The sequence below is a fragment of the Aotus nancymaae genome, unplaced genomic scaffold, assembly GCF_030222135.1.
Source record: "Aotus nancymaae isolate 86718 unplaced genomic scaffold, 86718_ANA_hifiasm-v0.15.2.pri h1tg000041l, whole genome shotgun sequence".
Taxonomy (NCBI): domain Eukaryota; kingdom Metazoa; phylum Chordata; class Mammalia; order Primates; family Aotidae; genus Aotus; species Aotus nancymaae.
The window spans coordinates 4,077,479-4,103,818 of record NW_026988455.1 but is presented as its reverse complement, the minus strand read 5'-3'; the positions used below and the strand labels follow the sequence as shown (position 1 = coordinate 4,103,818).

Here is a 26,340-nt window from a genome sequence, read left to right as displayed (position 1 = left end):
TCTTTTTCTTCTTGAAATGTGTGCTTGCTGTTTTTGGCAACAGTACAAACTGCATGTTGAGGTCAGACAAATTCAGGTGTTAATTAATTTGTTTCTCTAATGGACTTAGATTGTTTTTGTTAATAGGTTTTGTAAGACGGCTTTTGGTTTAGCCTCTGAAGTGACTCTGCTTTAGTGTATTTCTGTGTGTGGAGAGATGGGGCAGAAACAGAAAATGTCACATGTTCCCCAGTAGTTTAAGGAAAGAAGAGATAACTCAACTTTGCTTCACTAATTTGGTTTTAGACAAGTGGATTTTATAGGTAATAGGTTCAGTTCTCTTTTTAATTTCATTTCCAGAGACACTGTAAAATTACACAGACGTGTTCCCAACTCACTGTTGTTTTTGGAACAAGACAACATACCTGCTGGTAAATGCAGTCATACATGATATGGCTCAGTGGCTGACTGCCTGCCTTGTAAATAACTGATGGCACTCTTAATAAATGGGCAAATGTTTTTCCTTAGATTTCATCCACATTTTGTAGCTACCATAGCAGACACACTGAGTAGTTCAGAATAGCATTTTGCTTTTTTTCTGAATGTGTGCTCCACGTCATCAAGTTCATCTCAATGGAAAGTTTAAGTGATTAAATTAGATGGAACAGACTTTGATAATGCATTGCATTTCAGAGTTATAAATATTAACTGGGTTTAATATTTGGACAAGATAGTCCTCACAAGTGCATTTGGAAACATCTGTCAAATACCGAACTTGGATTTCTGACATGTCTGGGGAGACATCTAGGAGGAAGGCCTCTTAGTTGCTCACCTGTACAGTCTCAGTGCTAATAAAATGGAATGGCTTGGGTGCTGGGTGGCTTACAGTGTGATGCCTGTGGGTGGAGAAGTAACTCAGGTTATCTTGGTCTTTTCACTCTTCACAGAACACTGCACCAAAGCCAGGTCATCACATTATATGGGCATTATGTGCTGGGGGGCTGGGGGTGGGTTGCAGGATGGGAGCCTTGATATTGAGGGTGGGCAGTGATGCTTCCTCCACCAGCCATCAGCCAACCACAACCACATTGTCCATCCTCTTTGTGTGCCCTTTTTTGGGACTGGGTAGCAGAGAGGGAAAACTATAAGAGCATTTCAGAGAAGGAGGGAAGTTAATACCTTGAAAGGAGAACTGATGCAGAAGCACGCGTTGTCCTTACCTCAATCTGGAGTGGGAGAGTTCCCGTCTGTCACATCAGGAAGGATAATGATCTTTGAAAAGCACTGAAAGGCTGGGCATGGTGGCTCACACCTGTATTCCCAGCATTCTGGGAGGCCAAGATGGGAGGATCACTGGAGCCCAGAGTTCAAGACCAGCTTGGGCAACATGGTGAAATCCTGTCTCTACAAAATAATACGAAAAAATTATCTGAGTGTGGTGGCAGGTGCCTGTAATCCCAGCTACTGGGGAGGTTGATGTGGGAGGATCACCTGAGCCCAGGAGGCTGAGGCTGCAGTGAGTCATGATCATGACTGCACTCCAGCATGGGCAACAGAGTGAGACTCTGCCTAACAAAAGAAAAGCTTTGGGAAAGGAAGAGGCTGCGGTTTAAAAGACAGTAAGAAATCCTAGGAAGAGTGGAGGGTGTAGGCAGAAGGGATGGTGTTAATGAAGGCAAAGGGAAGGCCATAAAGGAGAGAAGGGAGAAGACACAAGGAGGATGTGGGCCGTCTGGCCAGAGCAAGGTGCTGAGGTGGCCAAAGTAAAGAAGTGGGAGGAGCTACTTCCCTCACGTTTCTGAACTATTAGCTCAGCAACAACCGCCCAGTAGAAATGCATGTGCCTGTAGCAGAAACCTGGCTAAACACCCTTGTCATTCAGGCATTTCCACAATTTCAGCTTATTTCAAATAGTTGCCAGCCCAGTTTAAAGGTCTTCAGAGCCTTCCTGAATAAATGCTGGCTTCAGGTCCCAGCTTTGCACGGTCTACTTTTGAACTCTCACCGAAAGTAAGATGAAAAGTTGAAATTGAGATAGCATATTCTAAACTAGCTGAGACTTTGAAGAAGAATTCTTAATAGAAAAAATGAAATTGCTTGTCTGAAATGTGATGGTATGTTAATACCTACCTAGTTACTTTGTGTGAGAATGATTTGAATTGTTGAAAGAAACAATAGGAAAACATATTAAGAGTCGTTGTTTGGGGGTGTGTGGGGGGGTGCGAAATAAAAAAAAAAGAGTTGTTGTTTCAACAAGAGGATTTTAAATGTGTGTCATTTGAGTATGTTTATCTATGTTTATCTTTTAACTTCAGCACTCTACACCCCCAAGTGCATATGGGTCAGTCAAAGCCTACACCAACTTTGATGCTGAGCGGGATGCTTTGAACATTGAAACGGCCATCAAGACCAAAGGTAGGTGATACATTTGTCCTCTTCTTGTCAGAGTCTTACCAAAACATTTTTGAGTGTCTCTTTATTCTCCCTCAAATTGCCATACATTGGTAATTTGAAATTGTGATCAAGCTTTGATGGGTTGGATCCAGACCTAGCTCAACCCATGCCTCCTTTCCTTCCTTCCTTCCTTCCCTCTACCCTTTCTTCCCTCCTTTCCTTCCTTCCCTCCCTCCATCCTTTCTTTATTTTTCCTTCTCTTCTCCCTCCTTCCTCCCTCCCTCCCTTCTTCCTTTCTTCTCTCCCTCCCTCCTTTCTTCCCTCCTTTCCGCCCTCCCTCCATCCTTCCTTCTCTTTGGAGAGATCTACAACTTGAGATAGTATTTTAACCAAGCAGCGTAATAAAAGGGAATCGGGCTGGGAGCCAGATCTGGTCCTTTGGGTGTGTGTTTTGGGTGCAGCTCTTCACTTTGAGGCTTCAGTCTTTCTTCTGCAAGGAAGAAATTGGTCATAGTGGTCCCTAAGGGCATCTCTTGTTCTGAGTCCCCTTGAATTTCATTACATTTGCTGGAAAAATGCTGGGAAAACCTTACTGTTTTGCTCTTAGATTGTTCTAGAGAGTCAAAAATTCAGACTTTTTTTCCCCAACCATGTAAGTGCTGCTGCTCCTTAGGCCTGGAGCTGGAATTAGAAGAGCTGTCGGCATGAGTGTGTTTCCTCAAGTTCCAGGATGACTAAGAGAAGACCAGGAGGCATACAAGCCTTCCTCTTGAAATAAAGCAAATAAAGTGCTAATTGGTTAGGGTTGAGCAAGAGCTTATTAAGGTCATTATATGGTTTTCTGGATCTACAGACTTGGATTTTCAGACTTTCTGGGCTTATATTAATGAAGCAGTCCTTGGGGTTGTCCTATCCCCTGAATTCCTGAAAAATATTGCAGTCCTTATGCTGACCTTTGTGATTCTTCACTTTCACCCCTTGGATAAAGCACTTCCTGTCACCATCAGGCCATATTGGGATGCAGATGTGACCCACACAGTTAGAGCTGCTGGTTCATGTCCCTGGCGAAGAACCATGTCACATTTTTTTCTTCTATGTACAGCGTTTTAACTTACTGACACACTTAAGCAGTTCACATATGATTCATTGAAAGACTGAGATGCCTCAACCAGGATGACCTGGGAACCTATAAGTAGGGTGATGTCCTGGTTTATGCCTGCATATTTACTAATAGTGTACCTTTCACTCAGAACTGTCTTATTTTAGAGGATACATTACATGGCTACCTTTCCTAAAACCATGGAGAATCTGGTGACCTTGTTTCCAGAGACAGAAAGGAGAGTCTAAAAATCCACTTATGTCCTATGGTTCTAACAAGATGTAAGCGTTTGCATCATCTGCCTCTGGGAAGCCTTCAGTTCTTCGGGGCTGCTGTGGACCACCCCCCAGGTGACTGCCTGCACAACTGAGGGCAGAATAATGAAGCATCCAAATTAGACCTTTAAAAAAAAACCTTTTTGTTTGTTTCTTTTTTGAGATGGAGTTTCGCTCTTGCTGCCTAGGCTGGAGTGCAGTGGGGCAATCTTGGCTCACCCCAACCTCTGCCTCCTGGGTTCAAATGATTCTCCTGCCTCAGGCTCCCAGGTAGCTGCGATTACAGAAATGCACCTCCATACCCGGCTAATTTTGTATTTTTAGTAGAGACAGCGTGTCTCCATGTCGGTCAGGCTGGTCTTGAACTCCTTACCTCAGGTGATCCACCCACCTAGCCTCCCAAAGTGCTGGAATTACAGGCATGAGCCACCACACCTGGCCCAATTTTTTTTTTTTTTTTTTTTTTGTGCTTTATTTAAGTGACCATTCTTGCCAAAAGTTACAAATCAGAAAATTAAACTACAGTCTGCAGGGCTTATTTCACTACAGTCACTTCTGGTCAGTGGAGCATAGTGGATGAGAGCATGTGTGAGTCCAGGTTCAAATGCTGGCTCCACAACTCACCCATCGACCATCCGACGCGAGGAAAACACGGAACTTTGCCAAGACAGAGTTTCCTTGCCTATAAAGTGGTGCTAACCAAAGTTCCCACTTCCCAGGATTGTTGTAAATTATGAAGCATTTAGGATGATGCCTGGCATACAGACGGTACTCAAAATATGTTACCTTAAAACACACACATGTGCACACACATGCACATCTACGTCCACACACATGCACATCTACGTCCACATGGCCTGCTTCCCTAAAACCCATGCTGTTTCACTATTTGGATGTTCCTAGATTCATGTGGTTTCCCAGCATGCCATTGCAGCAACACTAAGTTTAGCACTTAACTCATCTAGCAAAGATGGTGCTTTTCACAAGCATGGGACAAAGACTTCTTTTATCCCTGCGTGAGAAAGCACTTAGTGCACTGGAATGTAAAGATTGCGCAAATGAACTCTGGTCACAGCTGAAACTCTCATGGTAATAAAAATACCTTCAGGCCCTTTTGGAGTTAGTAGAAAAATAACCGTAGTTTTTAGACAGAAACGTCTGAGGGCTAAGATTTAGATTCCGACATTCCCATTTGATGAAAAGCAGCTGTCATCATCATTATCATCATTGCAACTATTTATGAAGTTGCTCGTTATGGGCAGGTATTGTACCAAGCACTTAAGGAACATTCATCTTGGGTGAACTTCAAAGTAACCTCTGATGGAAGTGTTCTGTCATCCCCAACTTTTGGGTGGTAACAATTCAGGATGACTATGCTTGAGGTCTGTTGGCTTTGGATCAAACTGGGATTTGAACACAGTCCAGACCTAGGCCTGTGTTCTTAGGCGCCATGATGTGTAGCACCCACCTGTGAGAAATGGATTTTTTTCTTTGCCCTGGATTTTCAGATATGAAAAACATTGTCCGTCTGTGATCTTACTGCCTTCTGATAAGTCTCATACTTGTGGTCTAACTTTAGATTCCCTGTCTCCTTTCTTTCCCCAGAGTTAATCTTCAGTGAGTTTCACCTAGGACCACTTTTCATTTGTTTGTTTATGTACTTATTTTTATATATATACACATATATGTGTGTGTGTGTATATATATATATATATATTTTTTTTTTTTTTTTTTTGAGACAGAATCTTGCTCTGTCACCCAGGCTGGAGTGCAGTGGCACAATCTTAGCTCACTGCAACCTCTGCCTCCCGGGTTCAAGCGATTCTCATACCTCAGCCTTCAAGTAGCTGGGACTATAGGCATGCGCCACCATGCCTGGCTAATTTTTGTATTTTTAGTACAGATGGGGTTTTGCCATGTTGTCGAGGATAATCTCGAACTCCTGGCCTCAAGTGATCCGCCCACTTCAGCCTCCCAAAGTGCTGGGATTACAGACATGAACCACTGCACCCCGCTTACTTATTTATTTTTGACGCTTAGTAATTTTAGAGAGTAACTAAGTTTTTGAAAAGTCTATTAGTCCTTTAAAATAATTTCTAGATTGTTGGTATTATTAAAACACTAAATCCTTTTAGGAAATGATTGGGAAGAAAGAATATGATATTCATAAGAGTTCAGTGTACCAAAGATGTTAATATTAGCATTGGTTATCATAGTGAAAAAACTAGATACAGCTTTTAGTTGGGAAGTATGTCTCGAGGTATACTTCCCTATAATCATTAAATACATGATTAAGTAAAACTATATGACATAGATAATGTGTAACTCCCTATATTACATAGACTATCTGCAGAATGTAGGTAGAAAAACTAGTTTATCAATAATTTTCAGCATCTTTGTTGAGATACAATTTATATGCCAGATCATTTGCCTATATAAAGTGTACAGTTCATCGTTTTTAGTAATGTATTTGCAGAGTTGAGCAGCTGTCACTACAGTAACTTCCCTAACACTCATTTTAACATCCATTCACCTTAAATGTGTCAGTTACATCAAGAAATGGAAGTGGAATAGTATATACTATGTGATCACAACCACATTTCTTTATTATTATTATTTTTAGGCAGAGTCTTACACTGTTGCCCAGGCTGGAGTGCAGTGGCACAATCTTGGCTCACTGCATCCTCCACCTCCTGAGTTCAAGCAGTTTTCCTGCTTCAGCCTCCTGAATAGCTGGGACCACAGGTGTGCACCACCATGCCTGGCTAATTTTTGTATTTTTAGTAGAGATGGGGTTTCACCATGTTGGCCGGGCTGGTCTTGAGCTCCCGACCACAAGTGATCCACCTGCCTCAGCATCCCAAAGTGATGGATTATGGGTGTGAGCCACTGTGGCTGGCCTACAATTTTTTTTTTAATAAAAAAAAAAAACAAAGGCATTGGCAACGAAAACAGACATACGTCACTTCATGGTGCTTCCTTTACTGCAGTTTGTAGATATTGTGGTTTTTACAGTTGAAGGTTTGTGGCATTACTATTCACTTTATGTCTCTGTGCCGGCATTTTCTAGAAATAAAGATACTTTTAAAATTTAGGTATGCATTTGTTTAGACATAATTCTATTACCTACTTAATAGAATACAGTATAATGTAAACATAGTTTTATATGCATTCAGAAACCAAAAAATTTGTGTGACTTGCATTATTGCTATATTGGCTTTATTGCGATGGTCTGGAACTGAACCAGTAGTATCTCTGAGGTGTGCTTGTATATGGAGTTGTGGGCAATTGATCCTTTTCATTTCAGTATATTCTGTATTTCTGTTTTTTGCAAATTTTCTATGATAACCTGTATTACTTTCATAATGGAGGCAGTAAACTTAATTAAAAAATAAGGAAGTCATTAGTTGGGAAGGATAACAACCCTTTTGTTCCTTTCTCCTTCTCCTTGATATTATTAGATACCAGATAACTAAAACCACTTAAAAATGAGCTAATTAAGATCTTACCTTCTTTTTTTAGAATGCCTTTTACCTTAAGTGTAATTAAGAAGCTTGTACCACACCTTGGTATCACTCCCACGCCAAACCCTTTATCGGGAAGACACAATGCTAAGTAGTTGGTGTTTCCTTGACATCAGAGCACATGATATAAACCTCAAGTGTTGATAGAAACAAAAGCCAAAGGACCATGTAGCGATGACTGTCTGGGCCTCTTTCTCGCTTAGACAGGGTTGGAGGTATGTACACAGGTGTGTGAGTGTGCTGGGATGTCACCTGTTCCATGTGATGTTCCATTGATTTCCCTGTGGTCTGTGTGCTCTCAGGAAGAAGAGCTGGGAGCAGGCCACCTTGGAGGAGGCTTAATCAGCCCCCAGTGATGGTGCAGAGGAGCAGGCCTGGAGTGGGATGATGGCTAGGAGGGCAGAGCTGTTCAGAGACCTGTGGGCTGGCACTGCCTGCATGGCCAGGGCATGGGTGCAGGAGTCAGGAAGGCCTTTCTCACAGATGAGCTGTCAGTCACACCTGCTTTTCTTGGTTTAGCTCCTCAGTTGCAGCCCTCTGTTAGAGAAGAGAGGCTACTTTTCTCAGCCAGCCTGCCTCCTGGCAACCTCGAGAGAATATATTCCTAATTGCTGTGCTCAACTGAATGAATATACCTCCAGGTGTGCAGGCAAAACCAAAAATACCTGTCCTGGCTCACTTTCCAGTGCATGGGAAGCAGCTTTTATTCCTTCCCCTAACCCTTATCACCCCCGCTCCTGTGAGCTGTTATGGCATCTGTCTTCCTAGAGACCTCTCTGCTTCAACCTTTACAGAGTATCTTTCTAGCCTCATCTCCGGCTCTGTTCATGGCCCTCTAAGGAGCACGCCTCTGCCTTTGTTCTTTCAGGAACGTGCAGCCTCCTTCCTCCCCACCTCAAACAGCCACGCAGTTACCACTCACCTCTCAGCCCCAGCCAGTGTACAGCATCAACAAGCTCTCTCTGAGAAGGCAGAAGCAATTTTTCTTGGTCTGTGTTCTCATCATATGCTCTATACTCATTTATCGTGCTTTTGTGAGAAGGGGGGAAAAGCACACTACTGCTAAAATAAAAATAAGTCTGCTTTGTTTCTAGTTTGAAGGGATCTTGGTATTTTTTTTGCCTATGCTGCCTAAACCAAATGCGGGATTGTTTTTCCTGTGCTCCAGCTTGAGGTAGACTATGCAATGACTTACCTTAATTTATGTCTAGTTAGAAACTGAGTAAAGTCATGCAAAAGTAGTAATATTGCTTAATTAACAAGAGGTTTCTGAGACTTAATCTGTAGGAGTCTCTTGGTTTAGACTGGCCTTGGGTTAAATATATACTGTGGAGTGTACAACACAGCTGTGAATGGTTTACCATATGGGTCCAAATAACTAGAAAGGAAAGTCAGCTAAATTAGAAAAGGATGAATCTAGACTCCAGAAAATAGATTGTAATTAGCAGCAGCACAACCCCAGAGTTAGTGTAAGTGCCAATAAGCTGGTACAGCTTTGGTCTCTCTCTAGAAGGGGAGGGTAATGAGTTGCCCTATTATTATTGCCAGTTTTGATTTTAGCAGTATTTGTGTTCTCCGGAAGGGATGCAAAAGTGGTTGATTGTTTTTCCCCCTTTCTCAGAAGCACAAGTATAGAAGCATAAATGCACCAAGTTTTGCACTTATTTTTTTCTTACACTTTTAAAATAGAACTGCTTAAGATTTCTGTGACCAAAAGTCTAACATCCCCTGCCACTGCGGAACAAGCCAGGATGGATATTTTTGGTTTCACCTGCACACCAAGTCTATTCGTTTGCTGAGCAGAGCAGAGCAGAGCAATTAGGAATGTATTCTCTTGAGGGCGCCAGGAGGCAGACTGGCTGGGAAAAGTAGCCTCTGTCCTCTAACAGGGCTTCAAGTGAGGAGCTAAATTAAGAAGAGCAGGTCTGAGTGTGAGCTCTTCTGTGACTCATGTAGCCCAGGGCCTTCTCACCCTCCTGGACTGGAATGGGAGGGATGGGCCCTTCCCAGTTGCCAAGGCTTTCTCTCTGTGTTCAAGTTTACTTTAGACTGAGTTCTCATCTTACAGCAGTGCTGGGAACAAAGAGGCCAGTGCTGAATCACAGTCACACAGACTCTGCCAGTACAGATTTTGTTTGTAATGATATTTGTCTATGTAGCTATGTGGGTGCCAGACCTGAGCCACGTAGCTATCAAACTCTGGGAGAGGAGTCCCTGGTGCTTTTCTAATTGTAGGCATCAGTTTTCATCACCTGCCTCTTCTCAGCTCTTGCTTTTTTTTTAAAGAAAAAAAACTGTTACTTCTTTTCCCTGCGGAATCCAAATACCGGTTTCACCCAGGGACAATGGGAGTAACCAGATTCTAATCTGGTGTCAGCAACGCCAAGAAAGTTCTCCACTGTTGAGTGAGTTAAGGGTGGATATGTGAGTTTCTCTCACATCTGATCACATTTTTTGTTTTCTGTCCCATGAGGCTGATGGAGTAGTGGGGAGTAATACAGTGCTTGCTTTTTATGCATATTCCTTCAGTGATGATTTGATTTGATTCAAATCTTGAGCAATGGCATACTTTGTGTTTTCCTGCTGGCCTTGTAGCTTATTTCAGAAATGTAATTCTGCTTGGAAGGCAGACAGGGTTCTAGATTATTAAAGTATCTGATGAGATTACCATGTCGATGATACCTTAATTTTTTTCTAAGGAACTCAGCTGAAGTGAGATCAGAGCAGAAACGAAATGTAGGAAATTTGATTTTTTTTTTTTTTTTTTGAGACGGAGTTTCGCTCTTGTTACCCAGGCTGGAGTGCAATGGCGCGATCTCAGCTCACCGCAACCTCCGCCTCCTGGGTTCAGGCAATTCTCCTGCCTCAGCCTCCTGAGTAGTTGGGATTACAGGCACGCGCCACCATGCCCAGCTAATTTTTTGTATTTTTAGTAGAGACGGAGTTTCACCATGTTGACCAGGATGATCTCGATCTCTTGACCTCGTGATCCACCCGCCTCGGCCTCCCAAAGTGCTGGGATTACAGGAGTGAGCCACTGCGCCCTGCCCTGGAAACTTGGATTTTTGGACCAAAACTGCTTCTTAGACACTTAGCTATACTAGGCTAAGTGTACCCCAGCTGTGCCAGACTTGGAGAGGCACCCAACTCCCCTGTCTCCTTTCACCCTGTGCAATGCCTGCTTTCCCTCGCATCTCTCGGCAGCTGCCAGAGTTTATCACGGAACTGAACTCCTCATCCATGTGTGCCAATGGCAAAAATATTCTCTACCTTTCTTTGTCCCATATTTTCACAGACAAAAAAAATCACATGCAGGCAGGGGCCAGGCTTGTGACAGAGAAGCTGAATGAAGGCAGTAGATGTGTTTCTAGTTGTTAACTCAGCCAGTCTTTTCTGCATCCTGGTAAAATAAGTATTATCAGCCGGGCACGGTGGCTCACGCCTGTAATCGCACCACTTTGGGAGGCTGAGGTGGGCGGATCACAAGGTCAAGAAATCGAGACCATCCTGGCTAATATGGTGAAACCCTGTCTCTACTAAAAATACAAAAATTAACTAGATGTGCTGGCATGTGCCTGTCGTCCCAGCTGCTCGGGAGGCTGAGGCAGGAGAATTGCTTGAATGTGGGAGGCAGAGGTTGCAGTGAGCCGAGATCGCACCACTGCACTCCAGCCTGGTGACAGAGCGAGGCTCTGTCTCAAAAAAAAAAAAGGATTACCATCATCTCTGTTCTATGGAGTGAGACCCCAGGCCTAGGGAGGGAACTCATGTGCCCCAGGATGTCACAGGTGTGAGTTGCATGGAGTTTCCAGAGCACAGCATTGTGGCTGCCACTTATCCGGAGGCCTCCTCTGGCATCTGTCACCCAGCTGGGCGTCCTGTCTTGATGGGACATGCTCTGGAGACAGAGTGCTCGCTTGTGCTGGATATGCTTGATGGGACATGCTCTGGATAACCCAGAGGGGCAACTTTGATAGCGGGGGTTCCAGGCCAGCCAGCACCATGGCTGAAGGTGCCTTTGGGTACTCATGTGGTGGGAGGGGAGCTTTTCTCTCCCAAAAATCTCTCCTAGTAGCTGGCTGGCTGGCTGGCATAATAGGCTTATTGGGAAGTACTGCCTCCCTCTGCTGAGTTATTAATGTCTCTCCTTAGGGGACAGTCTTCTAGCTCTTTTTGTTGAAAAAAACCTCAGTTGGGTTATCCCTTTAGTGGCCATGGATTATTACCAGGTGGCAAATCATTACCTACAGATTACCAAATGTAAGTGAATTTTTATGTAAAAATTTCAGCCCAGTTCTCTACACATATTGACACATTCTTGTCCCATATCCTTTGTAGGAGCTAAATGGTGGAGTGTGATATCAAGAAGTGTCAAAGTATAATTTTAAAAAGGTACAAACTGATCTTTGACAAACCTCACAAAAACAAGCAATGGGGAATGGATTCCCTGTTTAATAAATAGTGTTGGGAAAACTGGCTAGCCATGTGCAGAAAGCAGAAACTGGACCCCTTCCTGACACCTTACACTAAAATTAACTCCAGATGGATTAAAGACTTCAACATAAGACCTAATACCATAAAAACCCTAGAAGAAAACCTAGGCAAAACCATTCAGGACATAGGCATAGGCAAGGACTTCATGACCAAAACACCGAAAGCATTGTTAACAAAAGCCAAAATAGACAAATGGGACCTAATTAAACTCCAGAGCTTCTGTACAGCAAAGAAAACAATCATTAGAGTGAACCTGCAACCAACAGAATGGGAAAAAATTTTTGCCATCTACCCATCTGAAAAGGGCTAATATCCAGAGTCTACAAAGAACTAAAACAGATTTACAAGAGAAAAAGCAAACAAACCCATTCAAAAGTGGGTGAAGGATATGAACAGACACTTTTCAAAAGAAGACATATATGAGGCCAACAAACATATGAAAAAATGCTCATCGTCACTGGTTATTAAGAGAAATGCAAATCAAAACCACATTGAGATACCATCTCACGCCAGTTAGAATGGCGATCATTAAAAAATCTGGAGACAACAGATGGTGGAGAGGATGTAGAGAAATAGGAACACTTTTACACTGTTGGTGGGAGTGTAAATTAGTTCAACCATTGTGGAACACAGTGTGGCGATTCCTCAAGGACCTAGAAATAGAAATTAAATTTGATCCAGCAATCCCTTTACTGGGTATATATCCAAGGGATTATAAATCGTTCTGTTATAAAGACACATGCACATGTATGTTCACTGTGGCACTGTTTACAATAGCAAAGACCTGGAACCAACCCAAATGCACATCAATGATAGACTGGACAGGGAAAATGTGGCACATATACACCATGGAATACTATGCAGCCATAAAAAATGATGAGTTCGTGTCCTTTGTAGGGACATGGATGAAGCTGGAAACCATCATTCTCAGCAAACTGACACAAGAACAGAAAATCAAACACTACATGTTCTCGCTCATAGGCCAGTGTTGAACAATGAGAACACATGGACGCAGGGAGGGGAGCATCACACACTGGGATCTGTTGGGGGGGTACTGGGGAGGGAAGGTGTGGGGTAGGGAGTTGGGGAGGGATAACCTGGGGAGAAATGCCAGATACAGGTGATGGGAATGGAGGCAGCAAACTACATTGCCATGTATGTACCTATGCAACAATCCTGCATGTTCTCCACATGTACCCCCAAACCTAAAGTGCATTAATATATATATAGATATATAAAGTTTGAAAGAGGAGAAAGTGATCAGAAGTGTCACAGGCAGAAAGCTGGGGGACGAGGAGGGGGCGGGAAAGATGGAGGCTGAGAAAGCTTGTGTGACTTGCTAATTAGGAGATTGGTTATTGGTGAACTTGTTGCTGATTCCACTGTTATGGGGTGAAAGCCACCTTGAAAGGGCCTGAGTAGCTATAGAAGAGTGAGTAGGTTTAGACCAGTCTGCCAAGGAGTCTGGTAGTAAAGGGAGAACAGGGAAGAGAGCATTAACTTAGGGGTGTGCTCGGTATTTTTAAACATATTTCAAAGGAAAGGGTCTTTTTTTTTAGGCTAGGAAGTTCCTAACAGTTTTATTAGTAAACATAAAAAAGAGCTAGAAAGGAGGGAAAGACTGAAAAAAAAAAGTGCAAACTTGACTCATAGGTTGAGCATATATTAAACATTTAATGCATTGAGGCAAGTCTGGTTCAGTGAGAATTTGAGATACTGGATGTTGGTAAGTGTTGAGAAAAGAATGTTGGAGTAAGATTGTTGGGCCAGGCCAGGTATGGTGGCTCTTGCCTGTAATCCCAGCACTTTGGGAGGGACTACGCAAGAAGGGGAGACCCCATCTCTCTCAAACATTTTTAAAAAATTAGCTGGGCATTGGTGGTGAGTGCCTGTGGTTTTGGCTACTCAGGAGGCTGAGGTAGGAGGATCATTTGGGCCCAGGAGGTCAAGGCTACTGTGAGCCATGGTTGTACCACTGCATTCCAGCCTGGGCAACAGAGTGAGATCGTGTCAAAAAAAAAAAAGAGATTGTTGAGCTGGATATAAGACCATTAATATCCTTTGGGCAGTGAAGCCACAACCTTCGGGGTTCTCCTTTCTCCTGGACCAAAATCTACAAGTTAACATGTAACCCCACAGAATCTATGCCTAAATCAGTAGAAAGTAGCAAGTCAGATAAGAGCGGGTTCCTTGAACAGGAGTCTTTGGGCCTGTGGGGTAGTGCTCTAGCAGGTACCTGGAGGATATGATGTCTTACTCTTGCTTTATTTTCAAGTTTGGCATCATTTTGTATCACAGGAGGCAGAGTTGCCCAGTGCAGTGAGCCAGGGTCTTTAGTCCTGGTTTGAATCTGAGCCCTGCAGGTGTCTTGCTTGTATGACCTTGAGTGAGTCTCTGCCTTAGCCCTGCAGGTGTCTTGCTTGTGTGACCTTGAGTGAGTCTCTGCCTTCTTTGAGCATTGGTTTCCTCATTAGTACAACCAGAATGACAGTGGCACCCATCTCAGATGGGTGTGATGAGAATTACATGATAGAATGTTGGACATCTCATAAAAATGCCTGGCTCAGTAAAAGGTTACATTTTTTTTTTTTTGAGACCAAGTTTCGCTCTTGTTACCAAGGCTGGAGTGCAGTGGTCCAATCTTGGTTCACCGCAGCCTCTGCCTCCTGGATTCAAGCCATTCTTCTGCCTCAGCCTTCTGAGTACCTGGGATTATAGGCATGTGCCACCACGCCTGGCTAATTTTTTGTATTTTTAGTAGAGACACAGTTTCTCCTGTCTCTACTAGAATGTTGGTCAGGCTGGTCTCGAACTCCTGACCTCAGGTGATCTGCCCGCCTTGACCTCCTAAAGTGCTGGGATTACAGGTGTAAGCCACCGTGCCTAGCAAAAAGTTACTATTATTCTAATAAATGAAATATGTCCATGTATGCACACCCATAGCTCTGTTGCCCTGTCCTCTCTTTTCGGCGTGCCTCTGATCTTTTGGTAAAGATGATTTCTTCTCAGCTTTGATACTGGTATGCTCAGTAATCTTAGTCGAGTAGTGGTTTTCCCCATCATCTAGGAAAGGAGAAGATATGGACAGTTTTCCTTTGTTTTCCAAGTCAGCCCCCACCCTCCTGAGCCCTTCATCAAACACAAATGAAATCCATTTTCTTTGTGCAGTCAGTGTGTCTCGGCAGATGTGAGTCAGCATCCTGTTGAGAACGGCTGTTGGTGCCTTGCCATGGACAATAAAGACACACATTTTCCATGGAATGCCAGACGCTGGAACTGACTTGGGGTTTCTACCCGCAGAGAGGAGGAGGAAACTCCAGGAGGCTGATTTTGTGGTTTTGGATTCAGCCATCATTGTAGACTGCAAATGTGCTCTATGCTTGAAAAATAATGGTGAATGATTTACGGGACCCAGGACCCCCAGGTTTCTGCTGGCATCCTGCTGTCAGCAAGGGAATGCCCTGGCATTCCCTTGGCAAAGCTGTTGCTTCGGATTGACTGGCATTTGGAGCAGTGACTGGCCTCTGGGGCGCTCACAATGCAAGTGTTGAAAATACTGTTGTAGTTAGCTAATTAACTGGCTATTTTTGTTCAAGGAGTAAATGCTTTAAGACTTCCTTATGGTGCTTCCCATCGGAAGCCAAATACATTTATGTCTCTGTTCCTCAGTAATATTGGAAAACTGTAACTTATATTAGTTTTGAAAAAAAAATTGTAAAAAATCTGCCTGGATCACAGAATTCATGTTCTCACCTACGTTCTATGGGATTGCCCTATCCACAACACTCTTCTTGGGGAGAGCCTTTGCTTAGATGACTTTGTGATCACTCATATCAGACACAGGAGGAAGAGGATGGAAAGAAAGTGTTATTCAGATTTGCTGTTTCTTATCTATGCCCTGCCCCACCCACACAATTTCTTTAGACCCTGGGCCCTTCCAACCAGCAAACACTGCCTGAAGCACTGGAACACGAGAGGTCAGAGAGTATAAATCCAGGGAGGCAGAGCCCCATCCCCCGGGCATCTGGCACTGTATTCGATTGAGAGCTTTTCTGGCGTCCTGGCACTGGCTGTGCATTGTTGATGATGATTGTGCTGACATACGTATTTGAGGTTCTGTCTGAGTCCTTCACTTGCATCCTGGGTAGAAATGATGACTAACCGGATGACCCTTGCAGCCTCAACCTGTACTGAACAATTTTCCAGAGGAATAAATGGCCCCACCAATTACAATAGCAGGTCAAGAGGAAGTGGCAGTGTTCTAAAGATAAGATGGTTCAATCTGATTTGCAGATACATGTATTTGGTATTACAGCATAGGACAGGACTTAAGTGGCTTTGACCAGGCAGTTGATCCTGGCTCCATGATTTTTCCTTTTTCCAATTCAGCTTGAAACATGCAGACAGTGGTATGGGATAAATAGCTGATGCAGGTGGGATTCTTGGGCAGGGCGGTAGGAGGGGATTCTTCCACTTGCAGAAATAGCCTCCATTTCATTGCTTTGTAGTTACTGGCATTAGCACCTGTGCAGTGGATTAGGACTGTTCACTTGTAAAGTCTCAGCTCGTTAGATGCTGCATTCAGCTGGCCGTTTGCTTGGTAAATAATTTAGATAAAATTTGTTTCAATTCCTTCAGACTATGGTTGTTGCTGCCTCCTAGGTAAGATTCAGGTTAACCACCCAGGGCTCTTTATGGGGATTTCCAGTAATTGGATTGAATTCTATATGCTGGCTGGACACGTAGCTGCTATGGAAAGAAAGGCAAAAAGCTGTTTCATTGACTAAGAGTGTGGGACTGCATTGTAGCTTATGGAGGGAACTCTTTAGATGTTACTTCTTATCTGGGTTGTTTGGACAAAAGCAAGCACGTCTTTCCTTAAAATTGTAATTGACCCTGTACCTTGCAGAAGCAGGTGGTAGATGTGACATAAAAGTCTTTTGGATAGGTAGATTTCTAAAGACGTTTCCATTTCCCACCCATGGTTATCCATTTCTGTTGGTGATTCTCAAATAAGGAGTTACCAGGGAGCTTGTTGAAGTGCTACTTCCTGGGTCCCAAGTTCTAGAGAGTCTTACTTAGTGGTTCTCAGGTGGGGCCCAAGGGACTGTGTTTTTAATAAGTGCTTCACGTGCTTTTAATGCAGGTGGGCCGAGAACCATATTCGGACCCAAACACAGACTGCATTTGTTTTTATCAGAGAATACTTTTTATGGGTCAGTGTTCTTGATATGCCTTCAGGCCAGCGGCTCCTAGGATGACTTCTGAAAGTATTAGAATTGAGGTTATAGAATTGTATTTTGTGTTAGTTCTTCAGCGTTTTCAGTTGTAGGTAATAAAATTAAGTACAAGGCAAAACCCATTAATAAGCAAGTGGTTTGCCTAATATGAAGCTAGAGCCATAGAATTTTGAGAGACAGAGCAAGAGAGTAGACGAGTAAGTGAACACGGGGGTGTGGGTAGGCATGCATGCACAGCAGCCCAGGCACACGTCCACTTTGTGGGCATTTTAGAGTCTTTGAATCTATCTCTTCTGTACATTCCTAATTGAAACGAAATACAAGTTAAAGCTCTATTATATCCATTGGTGTTTTGTAGAAGCAGAATTGGCTGGGGGATCATTGCTCAAGCCCCCTTACTTGTGCAGATGTGGAAGCTGAGACTCCAGGAGGGCAGATGTTGACACACGTAACAGGGATGTTTGTCCTCCTGGAGTGGGATGCAGTCCCTTTGAGCTTTAGAGCCTCCAGCTGTGAAATAGAAACAGTTATCCCCACTTGGTTGTTGTAAGGATGAAATAAGAAAGCTTGTCTTAGGACATTTGGAAACTGAAGAGAATTATATAGATGTAATTACTAATTATTATGCATACTGTGTTTTCTTGTAACTGAAGTATTTAGAGCTAAACAGGGAATCTCTTGAAGTTGAGTTAGAGCAATGACTGCCTGCCACTCACTGGGTATTTTAAAAAACTCATTTGTGGTCATTATGGTGAACTTTGAAAGTAAAGATAATCAGAAGAAAGAAAAATTTATGCATAATCCCACCATTCAGATGATCATTATTAAAATTTTTATATAGAGAATTCTAGATATTTTCTTATACTGCATATACATTTTACAAAAATGAGAGTATACTGAGGATACTGCTTTGCAACCTCTTTTTTTTTTTTTTTTTTTTTTACTTAACAGTACCTATATCATGGATATTTTCCAACGTTAATTAATACTTCTATGCCAGCATTTTAAATGGCTGCATAGTATCTCATATAGAAAAAAGAACATTTAATAAGCCTGTTATTGGACATAGGTGGTTTTTCTACTTTACTTTTCAATATATACAATGCTGAAATAAGCATCTTTGAAGCTGAATCTCATATCCAGCAATTGGATTTCTGTGTTTACCTTGGCTACTCTAAAAATCAGAGCTAAAGTTATAGATCTACAGTTAAGATAGCCAGCATATTGGTATGGACTTGCTTTTAAATGAGCATATACATTTTTAAAAGTTATTTATGTTTATACCCAGAAATTCTAACTTTATATTTTCTGATCTAACACACTTGAGAATTCAGAATACCTCCTCTGTCGGTCTGCTGTCTGTCTTTGTCTCAAAGCGTTGCGGTTTTGACCTCTCTGTTCCTTTAGGACTCCTCTGATTTTCTTTAGGCCAAGCCATTTGTAGTTTGCAAGTGACCTTGCAGGTTTAGCAACTGTGCTCTCTCACCCAAGAATTACCCATACGGTTATGGCAAAGACTCTACCTTTTATTAAACGAAGTTAATAATCAGTCAGGAGAGAGACTTTTCACGTTCCGAATTTTCAAAACTGTGCTTTCTTAAGTTAAATGGGATGTTAGGAGTATTTCTAATATAAAATTGGAAACTTTCAGACACCAGAAGGCATTGCTTATCTTTGTAAATACACATGTTCCAATTAAAATAGGTACTAAAATATTTTCGTGGCACTTCAAAAACTCCCAATTTAGATTTAATTTAGATTAAAACACTTACTCTTTTTAATAAAGTTATAAAATTGATTATTAAAATTGCCTATTGAAGATTAAAAGCAGTGGAACGCTTACTTTCCTTACAGAACAATTTTGTCTTCAATAAGTATGATTGTATTAATCAATTATGCTATTAAAATACAACTGCCATATTAAATCTGACTCATTTGTCATGACAGTTTTTATAATTATAGAAATTATACCTAGCCGCTTATATAGCTATAATCCTGCAATAAATATAAATAATTATCTCTATTAATTCAGTTTGCAGTTACTGTCTATTAAATCCCGAGTAAAATGGCAATTTGGGGACCTTGATTTAAAATCCTGCTAAATCTCTGTTGTTCCATCTGACTGCCAAAGCCCCACAAATGCACCTCCTGCTGTTGATTCCAGAAACCAATTTATGAATAAAATAGTTTTTAAACCACAAATATTTAAAAGGTCCATTTAAGCTTGAGGTTTGGGGCTCTCAGGAAGAAAGGAAAGAGAGTATGTGCATTGGGTAGGTAGAGGATGCTGACAAAAGAGTCAGAACAAATCTTGGTGTCTTGGTGTTTCAGTTTGGAAAACAGTATATAAATTTCAGTTTGAAAGACTCTGTTTAACACCTTCTAGGTAAGCTCAGAATACTAGAGTATACAGTTGAGTAACGATTAACAACTTGTATTTTCACAGGTGTGGATGAGGTCACCATTGTCAACATTTTGACCAACCGCAGCAATGCACAGAGACAGGATATTGCCTTCGCCTACCAGAGAAGGACTAAAAAGGTAAAGGCATTCCAGGGATGGAGGGCTTTTCTTGTTGAATTTTTATTTCCTCAGGCGTTGCTTTGTCTTGTCATGAATTGTGGCTCTCATGAGCAAAAGACTTCTGGGACCCTTGGATATCCAAGATTTTTTTCTTAAATCCTTTTAAGAGTCACTGTGCATATGTGTGTAGCTTTGTAGATGCCATGGGTGCTTTTAGATTACACACACACACACACACACACACACACACACACGGCCTTTAGAGCGGCTGTCCCCAACTATTTTGGCAGCAGAGACCGGTTTCATAGAAGACAATTTTTCCGTGGATGGGGGTGGGGAGGGATGGTTTCAGGATGAAACTGTTCCACCTCAGGTCATTAGTCATTAGACTTTCATGAGAAGCGCACAGCCTAGATCCCTTTCATGTGCAGTTCACAATAGGGTTCGCACTCCTATGACAGTCTAATGCCACCTTTGGTCTGAGAGGAGGCAGAGCACAGGTGGTCATGCTCACTTTAGAGTGCTTGGGAGCTCCTGTGTAAGGACAGCACCCCCGCTCCAACCTAGGCTACCTAGAGGGAGAACTTCTAGGATTAGAGAGTTAGAAAGGAGTAGGGAACAACAGTAACAACCTCGGGCATCGTTTATTGAGTGGTTACTTGGGGCCAGGCACTGCGCTCAGTTTTCTATGTGTCACAACTCATTTCATCTTTATGACTTCTGCCGGTTGTTGATAAGATGTTTCTAATTTAATTTTAGGACACTGCCCTCCAGTGAGTATTGATCCTAACAAGCTCCTCTCATTTTAAAAATACATACTTGAATTCTTAAGAGTTTTGCACCGAGTGGGCTCAGTTGGTAGTTCATTTGGTCTGTGAGGCTATCTTCATGTGCCATGCTCCTGCTATTTAAAGGGTCTTTGTGTGCTTTTTCCTTTTGCTTGTCCACTAGTGGGTAAGAAACACCCAGCGCATGTTCGTCCTTTATTTTGTCAGTCTTAGGAAATTTTATTTTTAAGGATGTACTGTTTTATTTTTAGCTTCTTGCTATTAAAAGCTTTTGATTTATTCTTGGACAGCGCAGTAAGTGTGGCTTCCTGCAGCTCCCGTTTGACTTAAGGCTTTCACTCATAGCCGCAGTAGAGGTGAGCTGGAAGGATTCTAGAAGAGATATTTCTGCCCTTGGGATTGACATGAGCACCAGGCCTGGGATTTGTAGGTCAAGCCTTGCTATACTCCAATCCCCCGCACTCTAAAACAGTTGGAAAGGACATAAATAGGAAAGCATCTGGCTTCTTTCATCTCATGTGCATTAAAATTCTTCTTTCACTAGACTTATATTAATCTTCTGTAGTGAGGCGTAGTGGGGAGTGTTTTATTTCTCCAGCTTCCCAAAGGGGTCTGTGAGCTGTTAGAGCCAAGTTCCCATTGGAGCAGAAGGCTCATCTCTGGACAGCATGTAAAAAAATTGATGTTTCAGCTGTCAGTTAGAGAGTATGGTCTTGGAATACGTTTGGGTGTGTATGCACAAACAGAGAAGCCTGGATCTTTTTTTTTTTTTTTTTTTTTGAGACAGAGTCTCGCTCTGTCACCCAAGCTTGATTGCAGTGGTGTGATTCGGCTTACTGTAACCTCTGCCACATAGACTCAAGCAATTCTCTGACTTCAGCCTCCCAAACTGCTGGAATTACAATCAGAGACCACTGCACCCAAATCCTAGGTCTTGGTTTTAGATATATGGAGAACAAAGCTCTCATGTACCCTCTTGGAGGAAAGATACTCCCAGAATTATGGTGAGGTCCCAAGATCTCACAGGCTTTGCTGTATGCTGGGGACAGCTCACCATCCTACTAATTCTTTTTTTTTTTTTTTTTTTTTGAGGTGGAGTCTTGCTCTGTCGCCCAGGTTGGAGTGCATTGGAGCAATCTGGGCTCACTGCAACCTCTGCCTGCCAAGTTCAAGTGATCCTCCTTCCTCACCCTCCCGACTAGCTGGGACTACAGGCACCCACCACCAGAAATAGCTAAATTTTGTAGTTTTAGTAGAGACGGGGTTTCTCCAATGTTGACTAGGATGGTCTTGAACTGACTTCAGATGACCCACCTGCCTCGGCCTCCCAAAGTGCTGGGATTACAGGTGTGAGCCACCACGCCCAGCCACAGTCCTACTAATTCTCGACTCTCAGACTTGGGCCAAGGAGAATTATGTATCTTTTATAAAAGATAGGTAAACTACTTGAGAGAGTTTCAAGTGAAACAATCAGCTCTTTGTGAAATTAAGAAGAGTGTTTGTGAAATAAGCAAGATTTGTGTTGCAGAGTTCTTTAGGGAAATGGGCTGCGACTGCCCAGGTGATGAGCTTGAAGAACCTGAGCCAAGCTAGTAGAGTGGAGAGGAGCTGGGAGAGACAGCTGCTTTTACGATTCTTTCATGTTCTAGCAGACGCCAGATGCGAGGCTTCTCCATATGCTAAATAAAACATATCCAGGGAATGGTTATGTTTTATTTATCATACATTTCTGGAGTTTCGGTTTAGTTTTTGTTAAGTGCAAAGCTCTGTGCTGGATATTGTGAGAAACAGGAAGTTGAACGCCCATAAGGAGTTTGGAATAGAAGTGGAAGAAGTCAGTAGGTGCCCAAATGCTATTTTAGGTTTGAACAGAGAATGGGTAGAGGGGAGTGTCAAGGGTAGGCTAAGTTTGCAGTTAACCTAACCTCAAAGTTCCAAACTGGGAGACTGGTGTTATAATTGGGAGGTACTGCTTTTACAGTCCCCTTCTAAGTGCTGTGTGTTCCCAGGACATCGAAAAGCAGGACAAAGTAGATGGGGAAAGGCTCTGGCCAGGTGCTAAGATCCATGTCAGTTCTGACACTTTTGACATCTTTGAATGATTCAAGATGGTTGTGTCTGAAACAGGTTGCAAATTGCGTCTCGTAGCCTGCAAGTACCTCTAGGGGCTAAGCTTTGTAGATGCTATGGGTGTTCTTAGAAAGCAGGACAGAAAGAAAGAAGAGAAGTGAAAGGAAAAAGTGAAAAGAAGAACATTATTTTAGTAGGAGGTTTCAGTCATCAGCCATGAATTGTAGAAAGTTTAGCCCAAGGAAAGCATCTCTGAAAGTCACATGGAGTTGGGGTGTCTGTCAACATACATGGATGCTGACCAGACCTCTGACTTAAATTTTTGTGTTCATGGAACCCTTAAGAAATTGTATGCAGCAGGGAATTTAAGGGGGCCAATTAAGGAATGTTAGTTCTCCTCACTTCTGTTAAACACCGTCTCAGTTTGGTGTGGACAAAGAGCTATTTTGTCAGTATTAGATGAAGTGTTTTGCATAGGCAAGTTTCATGACCTCACTTCCAACTGTGTTGGGGCCTCTGGTTCCTTCTGGTGACTTTGAGGAGCTGCCGCTGGAGTGGCTGCCCCCACATTTTTTACAGTGTATCAGCAGGCCACAAGGACTGCTTCCCAGGAGGAGGCTGTCTGCTCAAACACCTCCTTCTTAGCAGGGGCCTTGATCTCAGAAAGCATCCTGATTCCACAGGCTGTTACCACTTCCAGGCATGTTGCAAAGTGCCTGCACTCTCACAGCTTTCTGAGGAATCACATACGAATCCGGTTTCCCTTTATTGATCATGGAAGAAAGCAAAATTAACTAGGATTTTAAGGAATTTCTTTAAAGCAAAGCCTGATGTTTATGTTTCTGAGATCTGGGTCTATTGAAAGGAATGCAGTTGATGGCGTTTGACCCAAGACTCTGGAGTGGTCAGACTCACAACCTGCTTCACAAACAGATCCCTTTTACTTTAGTTTTACTCACCAGTTTTAAAGTAAAAAATAAATACTTTCTTCATGATTGCCTGTTTTCTTGAAGGAACTTGCATCAGCACTGAAGTCAGCCTTATCTGGCCACCTGGAGACGGTGATTTTAGGCCTATTGAAGACACCTGCTCAGTATGACGCTTCTGAGCTAAAAGCTTCCATGAAGGTAAATGCGTATGAGATGTCATCTCTGTCAAATCTGCCATTAATTTTGTGAATTACAGCTTTCTGAGTATAATTTGGTGATTTTTAGTTTTGTTAAATTCTCATTTGGAACCATTTTTTAAAAATGAACTGAAGCTATACGTCTCAGGATTTGTACCAAAAATATTTCAATTACTTGTTTTAAGACTGTAAAGAAATTTCATGATGCTGAGAAGTCAGTTACCAGCTGCTACTACTCAGCACCTGGGCAATTGGAATACCATTTGGGAAAACTACTTCCTTGATTACACTTCCTCCTTTAAAAAGATATGTTGTGATATTAAGGCAAGAAAAAAACTCATAGCTTTTGTTAAGTGAAGCTTGCAAATTCTGCCCATCCTTTCATGGGTGTTTCTTCCTCCCATATTCTCTCTGTCAGTACCGTTGTTAGTTTCAACTTCGGGCAGAATCAGAACATCATAGTGCACATAAGGGGTAATTTCGGATGATGAATTGTACCCAAATTGTACCCGTGTGAAGGTAACTGTGAAGTCTCTTTGCACATTGTCTTGTTTTTCTTTTGCAGAGTTATTTTGAACCTGGAATTTTAGGTTAAATTAAGTAAAAATTCTAGGCTGGAAACCTCCTGAACTTTGTGCATACCTAAAACATCAAGTTTTATATAAATGTAATAGATGCACACACATAAATGCATGTTACTGCAACGCACGTGGACCCTTTTTGTAGTGTGTCTGCAGCACTTTGAACAGTCCGACACTGCCCTCTGCTGATTAAGATGGGTAAAGGCTCTGCTGTAGGGGGGAAGCCATATGTCTGATTTTTATTCTGAGGCTGTTTTTCCTCTGATGCCACTGTTCCTGAATTATGAACAGTCTGAGCTGTAAGCCTGTCACCAGAGGTAATGTCCCAGTTCAGTCATCATCTTTTCCCCAGAGAACACAAGAATGAGGCTGCTTCGGACACTGGGCATCTCCAGAGCCCTCAACTTGATAGCTCAGGGCTGCTCTAAGATTTGTTGTTAAGTCTCTTTCTTCCTTCAGTTCTTCAGCTTAGCCCAGGCTGTGCTCAGTTTATTTGAGCGGACTTGTCTGCGTTTCCTAAGTAGGCTGTACTGCAGAAAAGACGTCCTTAAGAATGATAAAATGTCAACAACATTTCGTGATCCCGCTTGATAAAAATAGCACTCCTGAAAGCCAAGTCTGTGGACCTCTGGAGGCAGGGATGAGTCAGCCTCTCCTAGGTTTCTTCTGACCATCCACACTCCAGATCAGTTTATCTCATTTTCGTCAAGAATCTATTTAGTTGTGATTTGTGTGACTTTACTGGTATCTATTACTAGGTATTAGTGACTTGAAACAGACCTTTTTGAGCTGTCAGTCACTGTGGTAATCTACGTAATTGGCCCAGTGGAAGGTGCTTTAACTATTGAAGCTTTGACCCTGTGCCAGCTCTTCCATTAGCTATCACAGTTGAGTACCCTTCCAAAATCCATAAAGCTTGAAGTGACATTAACTGAACTATGCTTTTTTTTTTAAAAAAAAAAAAAGTCTGTTTTGACTTCTGGCAGTACCAGTGGCAGTATCTGCCATATGTTACAGTAGAATTTGCCCTTGTGCTAGGAATTGTGGACAGTCTGTGGGGAGCTTGGGCCAGGCTTTGGAAATTGCCAAGGTCACCTTTGAATGTAGATGTAAAAACCACTATTAGAATTCTCAGATGTTAACACTGGTATATCAGTGATGGAAGGAAACACATCTTACATTATTTTGCCTGTCTTGCAATTCTACAATGTCAGGATGTAGCGTTTCTCCCAATGTGTGTTATTTTTAGACTGTATTTCTATCATCCTTGAGATTGAACAACTGCGTCTCCTTAAAAATATTCAAAGATGGTCGGTAGTCATTTAGTAACATTTGTGCAGAATGCTGGATGGACCTTTTGCTAACAAGGGAAGAATTTTTTGGCTTTGCTGGAACCTCTACAAATCATGATTAAAAACTCTCAAAGCAGAGCCATTGGTTCAAAGATTAGATGAAGAATAAAATTCAAAATTAACCGTTAACCCGAGGCTTAGCTTATATTATACAGACTATTTTTTCAGGGGCATATAACCTCTAATAAGTTTAATTAATAGCTGACACACTTTTCATGTGGATAAGTAAGTTTCTTATTATATTAACACCTTATAATTGATTTACATTTTAAACAGTTGTAATTCTACTTAGTTCAAAGTGATATTTCCATATTCGGAAAGACAAGTATTAAAGAATCCTGATTACTAAATCTTGACTTTGATCATGAAGCCAGCTTTGAAATACATGTTTCATTGAGTCCTTTCAAGCTATCTGGCATGCTCAAAAGTGTATATATTAAATTTGAATACATCACCCATCAAATTCTTATTCCTTAATAAAGTGTTGGTGTCTAGGTTTATTTGGCACTTCATTATTTCTTTTTGCTTTTCTAAAATGCCTGAAGAATGCATAATTATGAAGCAAAAATAGAAGGACAGGAATGAAATTTTTAACATTAACCCAATTTTACATTTCAAAGAGGTGAAGCTAAAAATTTTTTCTATACCTTTGCCTGGTAAAAAGACTTACTAACAATGCTGGCTGCGAGTGACAACGTAAAATTTCTATCTTCCTTTATTTTAAATTAGCGAGAAGCATTGTTTAACAAAGAAAATTCTCATCTTTAAAATAGTGGGTTGTTATCGTAGAAGGTCAAAAATAATAAGAAAAAGTTACTTTATGTACATACCCACAGCAAAAGGCAATTGCCACTTTTAACATTTTGGCATATTCTATTGCTGCCTCTTCCCATTC

General features: G+C 42.0%; 1 protein-coding gene across 2 annotated transcripts in view; it reads left to right on the top strand.

Moving 5' to 3' along the window:
• Nucleotides 1–26,340, top strand: part of ANXA2 (annexin A2) — a 50,596-nt gene that overhangs the window by 14,744 nt on the left and 9,512 nt on the right. For both annotated transcript variants that reach the window (XM_064361365.1, XM_012442990.3), the window contains exons 3-5: nt 2,295–2,394; nt 19,452–19,546; nt 23,400–23,513. In XM_064361365.1, coding sequence (XP_064217435.1) covers nt 2,295–2,394; nt 19,452–19,546; nt 23,400–23,513 — 309 coding nt within the window. The remainder of the gene's footprint in view (nt 1–2,294; nt 2,395–19,451; nt 19,547–23,399; nt 23,514–26,340) is intronic.